Consider the following 15,484-nt stretch of genomic DNA (forward strand, 5'->3'; position numbering starts at 1 on the left):
GTTAAAATATGCCATTGACCAGATTTTCCATTTACTAACTTTAAATTCAATACATACTTAAATACAACACATACACAACACATAAAGCATTTTGATCTCCAATTTTCTAATGAATGTTGGCTTTACTGGAGCACAGAGGGGTCAATCACTTGGCTCAGGTAGTCACTGTTGCCACCAGGATTTGAACTAAACTCTTTAGTTTTCTCTTTGTTTATATTTACATAATAGTCAAGGCTTTTTTACTTTAAACTTCATTCTTCTTTATCTCTCTTATATTGAAGATTAAAGATATAATTCATTTAAAAATATTTCCCTCCAGTTTGTTATTACTTTTTGGTTTGTACTATGGTTGGCCTTGGAACTGAGTGATGAATGCATCCGTGTTGAACTCTTTCAATAGATACACTTCATCTTTATCCATTAAAACGAATTCTACCTCTTTGTACCTTTTTGTTTGGATTTTGTTTGTTCCTTGAGGTAGGATATTGCTGTCTACCCCAGGTTGGCCTCAAATACACAGCTTGCCCTGGACTGTCAAATACTGGGATTATTGGCGTGCACTACCATGCCTAGCTACTCTTGTAATTTCTATCTACACAACATTCATAGCCACAATGTAGTAATTCGAGTGTATGTTCCTATAGCTGATAGGCTTGAGGCATCTCATCATTATAATAAAAAAATGACTGACCCACTCAACTGGGAAAGTGGAGAATAACTGAGCTGGAGAGGGTAGCTGGGGAGAGCTCTGGAAAAGTCATCACTAACTGTAGCATCCAGAGGATACTTCTAGCTTAGCATCATGGCACACTAGCAGTTAATAGTTGGTCACCCATCTTTGAGAAGGACACAGGAGAGAAGAAATTTGTGCTTTTCTTCCAGGGAACTGATTTGTTGTATAAAAGGAAGCAAATTTTCCCAGGGTGAGCTGCTTTTTTCCTGAGCTGCTTTCAAATCAGTGACCCAGGTATCAGTGGCGCCCCCTTTGGCTGCTGCCTAGTAAAGTTTAAGGGTTTAGCCTCATTGTTCTATTTTAAATGGATGGAATTTGAGTACCTAAATCTGTACACAGCTTGCAGACAACTTCCTCTCTCCATTATTATAGTTGGCTGCTAAGCTCAAATAATAAACATTTAACAAGTGGGATGCCATTTCCCTTTGGTCTTCTCAGCAGGCTGCATAGGGAACTGCAGTTTATCTGGGCTTCAGGGACTCCGCTGACATAGGGTGCTGTGAGCCCCAGGCAGAATGGTGACCACTCTAACTTTTTTCCTTTTGAGGAAGGAGAGAAAATTATTTAACAAGCACTTTCTCTGCTCTCTGATTTGGCTTCCTCTAGGAGTACAGTGTTATTTCAGTGGCCTGCTTTCAGTCAGAGGAGGAATTATGGAGGGGTCTCATTTGCTAGCTGAGTAAACGGAGGACTCACAGTTCACATCATATAGTAGAGTACTTTGTAATGTATTTTGTTTCTTACATAACTTTACCTGTTATAGTTATGATTTCCATTTTGATTTAAATAGGCGAGGTTTTATATATGCAAGCATATACATAGAATACATGCATATTGTTTTATATTTATATATATGATATATCCATCCTAAGGAGCTCCATTTATATTATTAAGAATAAATAGCCGGGTGTTGATGGCGCATGCCTTTAATCCCAGCACTCGGGAAGCAGAGGCAGGCGAATCTCTGTAAGTTCGAGGCCAGCCTGGTCTCCAGAGCGAGTGCCAGGGTAGGCTCCAAAGCTACACAGAGAAACCCTGTCTCGGAAAAAAAAAAAAAAATAAATAAATTTACTTTTGGGTAGTGGTGGTGCATGCCCACTCGGGAGGCAGAGACAGGCAGATCTCTGTGAGTTTGAGGTCAACTTCGTCTATAGAGCAAGTTCCAGGACAGGCTCTAAAGCTTCACAGAAATATCCTCTCTTAAAAAACCAAAAAATAAAAAAAAAAAATCAAAAAACCCTAGTGATTTGTTCATTGTCTGTTCACACATGCACAATATTCTACTATTTCATTTCATTTAAAATAATGTGAAATCTTTCTTTTCAGTAGTAAAAACTTCAATTCACATACACTTATTTCTTTTTTAGAAGATTTTGGAAATAGGGATTTATATTTTACACAGTTCTGTATATTCAGCTCCCATGTTCTCTATTAACAGTTTGAATTGTTAAAATTAATGAGCCAGTATATTTACATTATCACTAATGTCTGAGATTTACTTGGTTGTTGGTGTTTACCCAATGTCTATTATTTTAGAGTACATACTAGCCACTACGAAACTGCTTAGAAACTTACGACTGTTTTCAATTAAGAAGATATTTCTATTGAGAATTTCATACTTGCCTACACTGTGTTTTAATTATGTTTGTCGCCCCCCCCCCTTTGTGCTTCCTAGATCCATTCCTACTTGATACCCTGTTTGTTGATATGTTGGGGTTTTTTTTGTTTGTTTGTTTTTTGTTTTGGTTTTTTGAGGCATGGTTTCTCTGTGTAGCTTTGGAGCCTGTCCTGGCACTCACTCTGTAGACCAGGCTGGCTTTTGTTTTAAATGAGCTACTGAGTCCAGTCTGCTGGCCATGTGCTCATGGGTGTAGGGCCATCCACCAAGGCCTGGACCTACCAGGGGCTGTGTATGCCCTTAAAGAAAACTGACTCTCCCTCCCCAAAAGCCATCATCTATGAATAGCTCCTCAGCTAAGAGTGGGGACCTATGAAGCATCCCTCTTCTTGCTGCAGTGATGACTGACTTGGCCTTGTGTAGGTCCTGTACAGGCAGCCACAGCTGCTGAGAGTTCATGAGGGCAGTGGTCCTGTCATGTCACCCCCGCACACTAATCATAAAATGACTTTTAAAAAAGAGATTCTCATTCTAACCCTTAAGCTTATTGAAAATAGAATTGAGTTTAAAGGCTGGAATACAGCTCTGCGGCAGAGCACTTACTTAGCATGCCTGAGGCCACTAGGTTCAGTCTTATTCTGTAGAGAGAGGGGAGGGAAGTAGAAAGAGGAGAAAGAAAAAGTTTAGATTACATTAGCATGGCTTTGTTTCTGTTTTCTGGTTGCGTGGATTTTGCCTAGACTTATATGTCAGTAAGTTGGAAGAGATAACAGTAGTTCGTTAGGGTAGCTGATGTTTTTTTCTTCCTCAATCCATATTGCCTCATTGAATATTAGCATGCCACATAACCCAAATTCACAAGTGTGAGTTGTGTCCGATTTAAACTGCTTGTGTCTAGGCAGAAAGACTAACCGGGGAGAGTGTCTTCTGAGGAATGGACCTATTTTTGTGCAAAGATGTCCTTGTGTATGACTTAGTTCCAGTTTATTTATTTTTGATTTATGTGTATTAGTGTTCTGCCTGTATGTTTCTGTGTGCACTGCTGAAGTGCCTGGTAATCTTGAAGCCAGAAGAGGGCATCAGATCCCCTGAAACTGGAGTTAGTTGTGAGCTACCTTGTGCTGAGCATTGAATCAATTCTTCTGTAGAACATCAAGTGCTCTTAATCACTATGCCATCATGCGAGCTTCCAAGTTCCAAATTCTTTAGCAGAGTTGGGGTGTAGCTCAGTGTTGGAATACTTGCCTAGCATGTTTGAGGCACCAGAAAACAAACAAAATGGTTCAAAATGCTGTGACAGTTAAGGCATGAAGAACATGATTACCATGTGGTTAGGGCTTAAGGAATAACTATGTTTGATTTGTTACTTGGTTTAATCCTAAAACTGGCCATTTCCCCATCAGCACTGCACAGCAAGAAGCTCCAAAGGAAGAGCTTTCGAAGGATGAGGTTATCCTGAAGTTGAAAGCCCAAGTTCAACGCTTGCTGAATAGCAACTCTGTGAAGCGTCATCTGGTGTCTCAGCTACAGAGCGAGCTCAGAGACTGCCGTGGGACAACAGAAGCTCTCCAGCAACCGAAGGATGGCGACAAAGGCATGGAGGTGAGGTCCATGGAGCCTGTACAGTTCAGAAGTCTCTTTGAAACACGCAGTAAAGAGAGCCTTTATGCCTTGTAGATGTCAGTTGTTTTTGATTTCCTGAGGTTCCTTTGACTCTTAGAAGTAAAGCTTACAGGAAAAACCAACAACAACAAAAAACAAAACAAAAAAACACCACTTGAAAGGCTTGTTCTTGGCACCTAGTAAATGAGATACCAACTAGGTTCAATTCTTTGTTCATAAATGAAAGGAGTACTTACTTTGTAAAAGGGCATGTGCACTTTGTCTTGTAAAAGGGCATGTGCACTTTGTCGGTTGGCTTGAACCAACCGTGCTTTAAAACTCCATTGGTAGTCATCTCCAGTGAGATCCTTCCAGTGATTCTCAACCTTCCTAATGCTGTGACCCTCTAATTCAGTTCCTCATGTGGTGACCCCAGCCATAAAATTTTTTCTTTGCTACTTCATAACTATAATTCTATAATTTCACTACTGTTTTGAATCATAATGTAAATATCTGTTTTCCTATGGTCTTCAGCGGCTCCTGTGAAAGGGGAGTCACTACCCAGAGGTTGAGAAGCTCTGCTTCTGTGCTCTGTTCTTATGAGAAAGAACCTGTCTCTGAGGAAATGGGGTGTATAGCTCTAGTCAGTACTTACTTTTGAGTTGTGTCTTTTTAATTTTGAGACAGATTTCACTTTGTAGCATTGGTTAGTCTTCAACTTGTAATCTCTGTCTCTGCCCGCTGAGTACTGAGACCCATGGGAGTGCTACCACACCCTGCTTCTGATATCCACCTCAGTATTCTTTAGCCAGTATCTTTGGAGATGAGGGAAATGAAGGTAGGGGAGTCTGTGGCCCAACTGGGGTTTCACAGTGAATTTGAGGAAATTGAAGTTACACTATGTGACTGAGAGGGGTCAGGGCTATTGCTGGAAGCTCCCATCACCAGATCTTGAGACCGGCCCTTTTCCTCCTCATTTTACCATCCTTATTGCCGAGAAAAATAATGCAGAAATGAATAGGCAATTAAGAAAAGAAAGTAGGCTGTGGAAAGGAATGTCGGGAGTATTTTCCCTTTTTCCTGAAGGGAAATCATTTTTAATCTGACTATTGCTTTTTTTATGTCCTTGTGCTTATGCCAAGAGTCCTGTTCATAAAAAATCCTGTCAAAGTATGTGAGATGTTCTACGGTGCTAATTATTGTGACTTAAAAACAAAACTGGTTACCCCCATGACATTTGTGCCACCATTACACACAAGGTCTCTCTTGCCATACCAATCAATAGTGTAGTTCACAATGTTAGTAGCTGAGTGAGACTGTTGATTGGTCCGTCCTCTTTCCCCCACAGAATCCTGCATTGCACCTTCTGGTACTATAAAAGCCAGAAGGCTGGTTTGTTTTTGCTAAAGATCCAAGTTTGGACTGTGTCTTATGATGAATGAGAATTTATGATTACCTTCAAACAAACATTACATGAGCTCTTCTTTCCCAGATCTTTATAACAGGATTTCTAATTAGTCTGTCAAATTAGAAAGCATGATTGGGAGACCCTGGAATTTCTATGGAGAGAGAGAAAATAGTTTAGTTACTCTTTTTTTTTTTTTCTAATTTAGCTATTGACTCATTGTGAACCCCACTTCATGCATCTCAATCCCACTCGTTTCCCCATCTCCCCCATCTGCTCTCTGCCTCTGTAACCTTCCCCCCAAGATAAAACAAAATTCAAAAGGAAAGAAGAAGAAGGAGTTCACTGTGGAAGCTGTAGTGTGGCACAGTGAGTCACACAGTCCACCCTTTACATCTCCACTCGTAAGTGTTCATCACAGTGAATCATTAGTCTGGTTTGAGGCCTCTGGCTTCTGTTACACCATTGATACTGAGCCCTCACAGGGACTCCTCTTGGATATCCTGTTGCTGTCCTGCATCTTGGTAATTATTCATTTTGTTTTTGAAAAGCTATTATGTGTAAGATTTTGTGGGATTCATTGATAGTAGAAGTATAAGGTACACATTAATATTTAAAAGGCGGTTTGGCTATGTGGAGCCAGATATAATTGTAGGACTTTGGGGTGTCTAAAATTTAAAACAAATTGTTTTTATTAAAAATTCAGCTTGATGAGGTGGTACACACCTTTAATCCCGGCAGTTGGGAGGCAGATGATCTCTTTGAGTTCCAGGACAACCAGAGCTGCGCAGTGAGACCCTGTCTCAAGTAAAACAAATCAAAGCATACTTTTTGTGGCATTTACAGGCTAGTAGATTGATAGAGATTAGGGGACTGCTCATATATAGCATTGGGCAGTGTTTGAGAGTCTATCAGATATGCTGTTCATTTCATTTGACCAACTGGACAATTAAGACTGAATGTAGTGGAGTTAGAGAGATGACTCTGTGGTCAAGGGTGTGCAATTGCTTCGTAGAGGATCTGAGTTTGGTTCCCAGCACTCTTGTTGGGCAGCTTCATGGGATCTGATGACCTCTTGTGGACCCCTCAGGCATCCCATTCATGAACACATACTGGCACATAGGCACATAACTAAGAATTAATATTTATGAATATATATATTATATATATATACACATATAATATATATATATATATATATATTTTTTTTTTTAAGAAGAATTGTAAGGGTCGTCTTAGGAAAACCATACTGACCTACCAACAGTCTCAAGAGTCCATATTCTGAAATCTTTGTGAACACAAAACTCTGAACACAGAAAGCATTTTGTGTCTGATCCCCAATAAATTTCTTTTGTGATTGTTCATGTGGGTGTGCACATTTGTTAGTGTGCTGAAAATAAGTGACTGTTGAGGGATCAGCCAGAATATACAAGGTATCTGTACCACCCTTGGCAAGAAACAACTTAAAAGTATATTTTAGCTTGTGGTGTTGGAGAAGAAATGGAGGTGGGAGAGGCGACATGGCTGGTCATGGCATGCCATTGCAGTCTGGATGCAGACGGAAATGATGCTGACACCACCTGGCTTCCTTTTTCTCCCTTTTAATTCAGTACCAGTCTGTAGTTCGTGGGATGTTGCCGCCTGTGCTAAGGGCTCATCTCCACTCCTCTTCAGTTAAACTACTTGAAAATGCCCTCCCAGGGGTCAAGCGACATGTCTCCTAGGTGATCTCAATCCTTTGAAGTTAATGATTCAGACTAACAATTATCATCCCACCCTTTCTCAACTTGACACCAAAGCATATCAGTTTTAATCCTAGCATCCCAGCTCTGATGCTCAGTTAACTCTTTAACTTACACACCCAGTGAGGAGCGGGAGGCCTCTGTAGTAATCTCTAACGGTTACACTTGTCTTTCCCCATCTGCCATGTCTGAAACTTTGAATTTGTTCACACTCCTTTTCCTAAAAAATTACATTTTTAATCTTTCTGCTTCACCTACTCTCTCACTGGATACTTGAATGAGAACAGCAGAATAGTGAGTAGTAGCCACATCTCAGCCCTGATGCTGTGAAGTCTTAAAATTCCTTCCCCAGAACGACTTAGTCCATTCTGTTCAAATGTAGCCTCACTCAGATTCCTAGGCTGCTGCAGAATGCATCTGGATTCTTTTCTAGAATGTTACATGAATGGCTGTAGTCCAGTCGCCAGCTGAAACCCTGAGAGCCAGACTTCACTGTCTGGATCTGTCAGCCTGCTAGTCTAACCATGCTTCTACCAGAACTGTCCAATGAGCTCTGCCTACAGCATCTCATTGTTTCTCTAGCTCACAGGTCTAAAATCTCTGAATTCCTTTGGCAAACCAGTTAAACATGCCTATTAGTCACACAGTCATGTAGTCAGGGCCGCAGTACCCCTTTTTGGAACAAGCTGTGTTAGTTACTTTTCTCATGGCTGTGTCCAGATAACACCATGGAATAGATCTCAGATACTTTCATTGACTGAGTAGATGTGTTGATTCTCCTTAGTGAATAAGGAACTGATAGATACGGAAATGCTCAGATAGAAGGGGACATGTAGTTATATAAACAAAGTGATCCCACTGAGGTGGCAGCATAGAATGAATGTGAAGGAACTGTTAGCTTCCCCCTTTTCCCAGCCAGTTCAGTAGCTGAAGATAATTGCTGATGTTAGAGGTCAAGAGAATTGGAACTAACTCCTGTACCACCTAGCAATGTGTCCGTTTTTATGACTTGTCTAGAAAGTAATATTCCAAAGTGTATCATGTATCTTAAAAGTAGTACCTACTGGATAAAGTATGGACATGGGGTGATGTTAGTAAAACATACATAAGTAGAATATATGTTAATCCTACTGAGTAAAAGTGTAGCAGAAATGGGATATTGCCTAATCTCAAAATAATATTCTCCTGAGACACACCTTGCTGAGTACAGTGTGTGAACAAGCAGTGGGGCACTGCCTGGGAGGCTCTGCTTTCAGCTGGTCATCGCCAGTGATGAGACATGTTTGCATTCATGCAGGATGCCTAAGCAGAATTTAGTAAATAACATTAGAAAAAACAAAATAAGGGAAATACCCTGGAAAGTAACTGGATAGCACCCCTAGAAAATGCCATGGGTTTGAAAGAATGAAAAACTATTACAGTCGGGAGGAGATGGCAGTTAAAAGGGTATTAGAGGAAAATTGGAGGCATTTGTTTGTATGAAATATGTAGAATGGTTAACACATCCATGTTAGCTTTCTGCTTTGATCATTATATAGATTGTATTTGAGAAAGAAGATGAAGAAAAAGACATACAAGTTACTTGTTTTATTTAAACATTTTTCCCTAAGTGAAATTTTTTCCAAGTGTATTATTTTATTTTAACTTAAAACCTTTTTAAACTTTCAGACGAAAACAGATACCTCTGAAAAAACAACTGATCAGTTATGGCTTGATTCTTCTGAGGCAATTGTCAGAGATGATATTCTGCGACTGAAAAATGAAGTTCAGGGTTTACAACAACAGAACCAGGTGAATAAATGTCCTGTCTTTTAAGGAGACTTTTCATGGCCTTACTGAAGGTAGTGCAGACTTAATTGCAGACCTGGGCGATGTGAGCTAGTGGACATGTTTTGGGAAGTCTCTGTGGTTCTGGCTGTCTCCTTCACTGCTGCTATGGGCAGTACTGTTACTGGAAGGTTGAGTGTTTCCTATTTCATGTGGTAACATGACTAATAGACATGCTCCTGTCTTTTTAGCCAGCTCTTGACCGATAGGTAAAGCCTTTTTTATTTTAATGAAGATTATTGAATTCTAAAACTTCCTTTAAGGTATCAATTAGCTTAATACTTCTTTGGTTAAATATTTACATTTGGCACATTTCAAAACAAATACAGTATTTTAATATTTATATGTCTATCTTCTGTGTCAAGATACTTTTTGTAGAATTGTGAGAGAGATACTGTATCAGATAATGGCATAAGGCTGGGGGTATTAGCATGTTAGACTAGTCAATGCAGGTGGTGTTTCTTTTCTATATTCCTTTGTTCTCTGTCCAGGAACTTAAAGAAGCTGAAGAAAAACTGAGGAGAACAAACCAAGACTTGTGTAACCAGATGAGACAGATGGTGCAGGACTTTGACCACGATAAGCAGGAAGCTGTGGATAGGTGAGCGAGCCATGTTGGTGCCTCTTGCTTGTCTCCTGGGTCTGCTCCTGGAGGGTATCCTCCTGGAGCATCTCCTCCTGCATAGTCCAGTCTTCTGCCCTTGCAGTCCCTCTCCTGAAATGGAGTGGACTGTCCCTGTGGAGATCTTAGATGGACAGAGGTCAGCCCCTACTTCCCAGATTATAACTTGGAACACCAAGACAGAGTTATGTGGTAAGCTAACCCTAGCTCATCACAGCAGCAGTTCACTGAAATATTAGAGTCGTTTCTAAAGGCTCACCTGGGAAACTCGGGAGGGATTTGTCTTCCAAATACTGAGTTACACATTTGCAAACGGTCTTTTGGAAGATGATTTATAAGGTGGCTATTGCTGGTATTTGTGTATTAAACATGTGTGATTTAAATTCAGAGACTGTTTCTCAGTTGTTTCAATTAGACAGTTATTTCTTTATAGCCACTAGTCTGGAGTGTAGACTATTTTGTTTAAAGTACTGGGATATTCTCATACCCAAGTCCAATTTTTTTCTAGAAACATAAAGAAAGAAATGTTTGAAGATTCCTGTAAGACCAGTGATTTTAAATGAACTGCTTTTGCCTTTGGTTGGGGGAAAGAAGTCTGATGTAATTATAATTTGCATTAATGAAAACAAGGGGCAGGCAGGCAGGCAGGCAGGCCGGTTACCCTGACCCTGGTGCTACAGCTTCAGTTTCTCTCTCTTGCTAGGTGTGAGAGGACTTACCAGCAGCACCACGAAGCCATGAAAGCCCAGATCCGAGAGAGCCTTTTAGCAAAGCATACTGTGGAGAAGCAACATCTGTTAGAGGTCTATGAAGGGACCCAGTCACAGCTCAGGTAAGAGGAGGCCTCACTGCCTGTTTGCTCTGTAATTTGGAGACACGTGCGTGTATGTGCGCCTGTGCACACACACATGCATGCACACACCTGCTTACTTGCTGGTTCCATGTCTCTAAGGTCTGACCTCGATAAGATGAACAAGGAGATGGCTGCTGTGCAGGAGTGCTATCTGGAAGTATGCAGAGAAAAGGATGAGCTAGAATCTGCTCTTAGGAAGACCATGGAAAAGGCTCAGGAGCAGAAGGTAGGCCACTCCCCTGTCCTCTCATGCCTCCCACATTTATCCTAACACACCCAAGTGTGTGGGAAAGGGGTTTATAGAGGCCTTTCTATTTGGTTATATCAAACTATATGGCTTACAAAATTAAAAGATATTGAAATTGTTACTAAAACCTTTGTAGAAAGGGTGACTAGATGAGGGAAGATCACATTTCTTTTTTAAAATAAGAGTTAAATTATGTATATGTATATATCTCTACATGCACATGTCATAGGCCAGAAGAGAGTGTTGTATCTCTGGGGCTGGAGTTACAGACTGATGGCTGCACAGTGTGCCATCAGCAGCTGTGAGCTCTGCACAGAATGTCTTTAGTGGCTTCCCCCCTGCACCTGTTGCACTCAGAGTAGACAATCGTCATTTTATTGTGCTGGGAAGGGCATCTCATGACAAAGAAGCTGAGGCTCTGGAGAAGGCTGTGTATGGCCACTGGCCTCTCGGGAGCTGGAGAAAGAGCCTGGGGTTCTCTAGCTGACCCGTCCTTGCTGCTGCCCTTGCTGCATGTCCAGGAGTGCATTCATGGGAATCAGTGGTCTGTTCTGTCCTTGGAGATGGAGGTCTGAGTCTGGTTTGCTTGGACCAGCCTGCAGACCACAGGTTGAAAGCTATCTGTTTCAAGACAAGAAACTAGGTACAAAGTCTTGACTAAATATAAATATTCTGTCCAGATGTTTTTGAATATGATATCTTAAGGCAAGGTATTGACATCATGTATGTGGAGAAGGCAGTCATGAGCAGATGGGGAGTTCAGTTCATGTAATATTTGGGCTATATTTCACTAGCTCAACATGATGGAAAGCATGTCATGTGTGTTACGTCACTCAGTGGAAAATGAAGTTTTAAAGGAGTGGTTTTAAACAGTGTTAGTTACAGAAGAGTTACAAAGGATTTAAAATTATTTAGAAATTGAGAATTCAGCTTTTAGTGATTTTATAAAAATTAAAATAGGGAGAGAATCATTGATATGAGTGTTAGGTAGGGAATTTAGTCTGGATACAGAACTTATGAGACCTGCAGGGCCAAGATTCATGCCACATGTACTGTTTTGTTTTTCATAAAGACAGGGTCTCATACTGTCACCCAGGTTGGCTTGGAGCCTGCTGTGAAGCCAAGAATGACCTTGACCTCTGATCCTGCCTCCACCATGCCCATGTTGAGACATTTTTAACGTGGCAACTGTTGGTACTACACAGAGATGCTGAGATACTAACCTGGCTTTTATTTACAGAGGCAGCTTTTGGAAGACAGAGAAGAATATGTGGGCAAACTGAAGTTAGAACTTGAAGAGAAGTACCAAGAAACCCTTAAGGTGGAAAAGCAGAACTGGCTGAAAGAGCAGGAAGCTGCTGTTAAAGAGCAGGTTGAGACAGAGGTGATACCATGCGGAGCACATTGGGATAACTCAAGAAAAGGGGCTGGGTCAAGGCTTCTTCTGGTCAACCTTTATTTATTTTATTTTATATTTCCCAGCCCTGGCTGGCTGGGAACTTGCCATGTAGAATAGCCTAGCCTTAAACTCACAGACATATGTCTGCTTTTGCCTCTTGAGTGCTGGGATTAAAGGAATGAGACACTACACCTGGTTTCTGGTCACTCTATGTATTAATAACTGTAGGTCATTCTTCCTGGACATGTGACTTATAATTAATTAGCATGTATGAGATAGCCATCTGTTCTGTCTCTCAGAATCTGGCTGTTAGAAAGCATCATACCAGTTTGACTTTTCCAAATTAGTCCATGGTCTTAATCCAAATTCAGGATATATGGGGTTTTTTTTTTTTAATTTTTTTTGATTCCTAGAAATCCAACTATGGTCTAATTTCCTATTATGAAATGACTCTAATAAGTCTACACCAATGTCTCTAATTATGTAATTATAGACATAAATGATTCATGCATTGGATTAGAAGGAAAGTAATGGGCAGACCCAGCAGCCAAAATTTAATTTATTGAGTTATAAAATGTAGTGTGTTACTTAGGCCACTTTCATGCAAGTATAAGAATGTTCTAGCATCTAGTGCCATGCCCTGCTGGACTTATTTGCTCACCCCTCCCCATCCCATTAGCCCTTTATTTTCTAGACAGTTTTACAATTTTAGTTTTTCATGTTCCTGTATATACTTGATTTTATGTATCTTTATGAATTCTGTAGACCCACAATGAGAGATGATATATTTATCTTTCTGAAACTGACTTAATTTGCTGGGTATAATTATTTTCAGCTGTATCTGCTTCCTTGTAAATGCTGTAAGTTGGTGACTGAAGGGAGCTCTATTGTGTGTAGATTACATTCTCTGTTGGTTTACCCTGTTGTGGCATCTAGGCTGAGTCTATACTTAGCTGTAGTCTATATGTTTATTGTAGCAAGGCAGTAACATTGCTGTGTGAGTGTCTCTGCCACATGCTGACTTGCATCTTTTGGGTAAACACCCAGTGGTGGTGTGGCTGTGCCTTTTCATAGCTCTGTTTTTAGTTTTGGAGGAACCTCCATACTGGCTTCCATAGTGGCTGGCCTGGATTTAGCATTCCTGCCAGCAGTGTACAGGCTTCCCTTTCATCTGCATCCTTGCCAGCATGGGTTAGTTGTCTTCTTCTCTGCCTCCTCCACCTTCTTTTTGAGACAGGGTCTCACTTTGTAGCCTGGAACTTGATGTATAGATCAGGTTGGCCTTGAACTTAGAGAGATCTATCTGCCTTTGCCTTCTAAGTACTGGGATTAAAGGCATGCACCACCATGCTTGATTGGTTTCTTAGAAATTTAAGGATGAAAGTATGATGTTAAACACTTAGAAATAAAAAATAAACCAGAATTCCAGCTTGTTTAAACTAGATTCTGCCTGTGAGCTTGCTATTCAGTTGGTGTGTTAGCCAGGAAGGACTTTTAGAACTCCAGGTATTCAGCAGGTGGGACAAGAAAAAAAAAGGAAAGGCCATTTTGCTACTTTATAATTTTGCATGAGACTAATTAGACCTACCCTACTGCATTGCTGAGCATGGGGAACTCAGAAAGAGGTTCTGTCCATGACGCCTCCCTTTAACTTTACTGAGTAAGATTCCAGGGTGTTTGAGTTGGTAAGACTTTCTTATGCCTTCCAACTTAAACTTGTTGATTAGATTTACTCAATGCTTGCTTTGTGGAAAGTGTTATTGATATGAAACTCCATAGTTAATAGCAAACAATTTTTTGATTTTTTTTTTTTTTTTTGTGACATCTCTACATGGCACTCTTTACAGTGGTAAGATCAGGACTTCTTGGTCACAATCCCTGAGGGGGATTGCCCTTAATACTATCATTAAGTCTTCATTCAAATTCTGTTCTGTAGTTAAAGCCAAAGAGAAATTTTCAAGTGTTGCTTGGGAATATATTTTTGTGGACTGAATTTCTAACCCTCATATAATAACTACAAGAGAATTTATCAGGTGTGTCCAACGGCTCCTGCAGGATACATTGTGCCCAGTGTGCGAAACTTACCTAAACTTACGTAAAACATGAAATTATTTGTGTGATTTTGGAGCATGAACTTTATAGATGACATTGTTATCACAGTGTCAGAAAAAGGTTTTTAAGTACACATGTAGTTGTTTATTTTGAGTAACCTTTAATTCTAGGTTTTACTTTATTGAGTGCTTTTCTTCTCATATTCCTTCTAAAAACAGAGCAGACAGAAACTCATTCAACATATGGAAAAGGAGTTGCAGTCCAAACTGAATCATAGTGTAAAGTCTCTGAGAAAGGAAACTTCAGACTGTGGCAGCCAGACCGACCAGGTGGCCCTTGCAGATACTGTTTCGAAGGCAGAAGCAGCAGTCCTGGCAGAGGAGCAGGTTCGAAAGGTCCAGCAGGAGTTGGAGCAGGAGAAAGAGGTTGCTGTTAAGGAAGCATTGAGGAAGCTTGAAGTTGATTTGGAGCTCAAGTACTATGAGAATATTACACAAAAGGTGATAGGCGCGGTCAGTGGAGTGAAGTTTGGGGGTTGCTGATCAATGAAAATCTGGGAAATGCTGCCTTTGAACTGAATTGTGACTTTGTATGTTTTAAACTGTTTAGCATTTCTAGAATTGAATAGATACTGCAGTGTCTCTAAAGCTTTTTTCATTCTGTTATAAAACTCTGTGTTGCTTTCTGAAATCTAAGTGTGAGAATGCCTGAGGTAGGGGTGTGTGTGTGTGTGTGTGTGTGTGTGTGTGTGTGTGTGTGTGTGGTGGTGGTGGCTGTTTTAACATTCAAATTAAGAATTAAGAGTCTTTCACATCCAGTTTTATAGAAAATATTCCACTTAAGTATTTTTCTTAGTAATTTTAGATTAAGATATTTAACAGCATTGGTGTTGAAATCCTGTGCTGAATTGGGCTGGCAGGTGTGCCCCATAGTGGAACTTTGCAATTCCCATCAATGGCCAAAAAGTGGTGCCATTGCCTTTCCCTTGAAGCATTCGAAGCCTTGCTTGAGATGTGGGTGAAAGCATTTTCAAAGCAAGACTGCACTGAGGAAAGTGTAGCTCATGTTAACAGGATAAAGATGACTTAGTCTCTGTATCCAGTAGTTAGTGTAGTGATTCTCCTGGAAAGCTGCACTGTTTATGCATGAGAGGTCAGAGTGCAAAAGGCAGGTCATGTCTTAAAAATCTATTATACATTTGTTTATTATTTTAGATATTTTACTTTAAACAAGAAGCTACCTGGGACTCGGGATGTAGACTAGTGTTAGCATACTTGCCCAGCACAATAATAAAACCCTCATTTCAATCCCAGTACTAAAAAAAAAAAAAAGCAGAACCAAAAACTAGTAACTGAAGTAAGGTATTTAAATATCCTTAGCTTTT

General features: G+C 40.3%; 1 protein-coding gene across 10 annotated transcripts in view; it reads left to right on the plus strand.

Moving 5' to 3' along the window:
• Cep152 (centrosomal protein 152) overlaps positions 1 to 15,484 on the plus strand; it is a 72,884-nt gene that overhangs the window by 22,116 nt on the left and 35,284 nt on the right. For 9 of the 10 annotated variants that reach the window (XM_027421962.2, XM_027421963.2, XM_027421955.2 and 6 more), the window contains 7 exons: positions 3,755 to 3,953; positions 8,769 to 8,891; positions 9,419 to 9,528; positions 10,253 to 10,381; positions 10,502 to 10,628; positions 11,890 to 12,033; positions 14,319 to 14,600. In XM_027421962.2, coding sequence (XP_027277763.1) covers positions 3,755 to 3,953; positions 8,769 to 8,891; positions 9,419 to 9,528; positions 10,253 to 10,381; positions 10,502 to 10,628; positions 11,890 to 12,033; positions 14,319 to 14,600 — 1,114 coding nt within the window. The remainder of the gene's footprint in view (positions 1 to 3,754; positions 3,954 to 8,768; positions 8,892 to 9,418; positions 9,529 to 10,252; positions 10,382 to 10,501; positions 10,629 to 11,889; positions 12,034 to 14,318; positions 14,601 to 15,484) is intronic. The other variant, XM_027421960.2, reaches the window with a different exon arrangement.

Source organism: Cricetulus griseus, chromosome 6 (genome assembly GCF_003668045.3).
Source record: "Cricetulus griseus strain 17A/GY chromosome 6, alternate assembly CriGri-PICRH-1.0, whole genome shotgun sequence".
Lineage (NCBI taxonomy): Eukaryota > Metazoa > Chordata > Mammalia > Rodentia > Cricetidae > Cricetulus > Cricetulus griseus.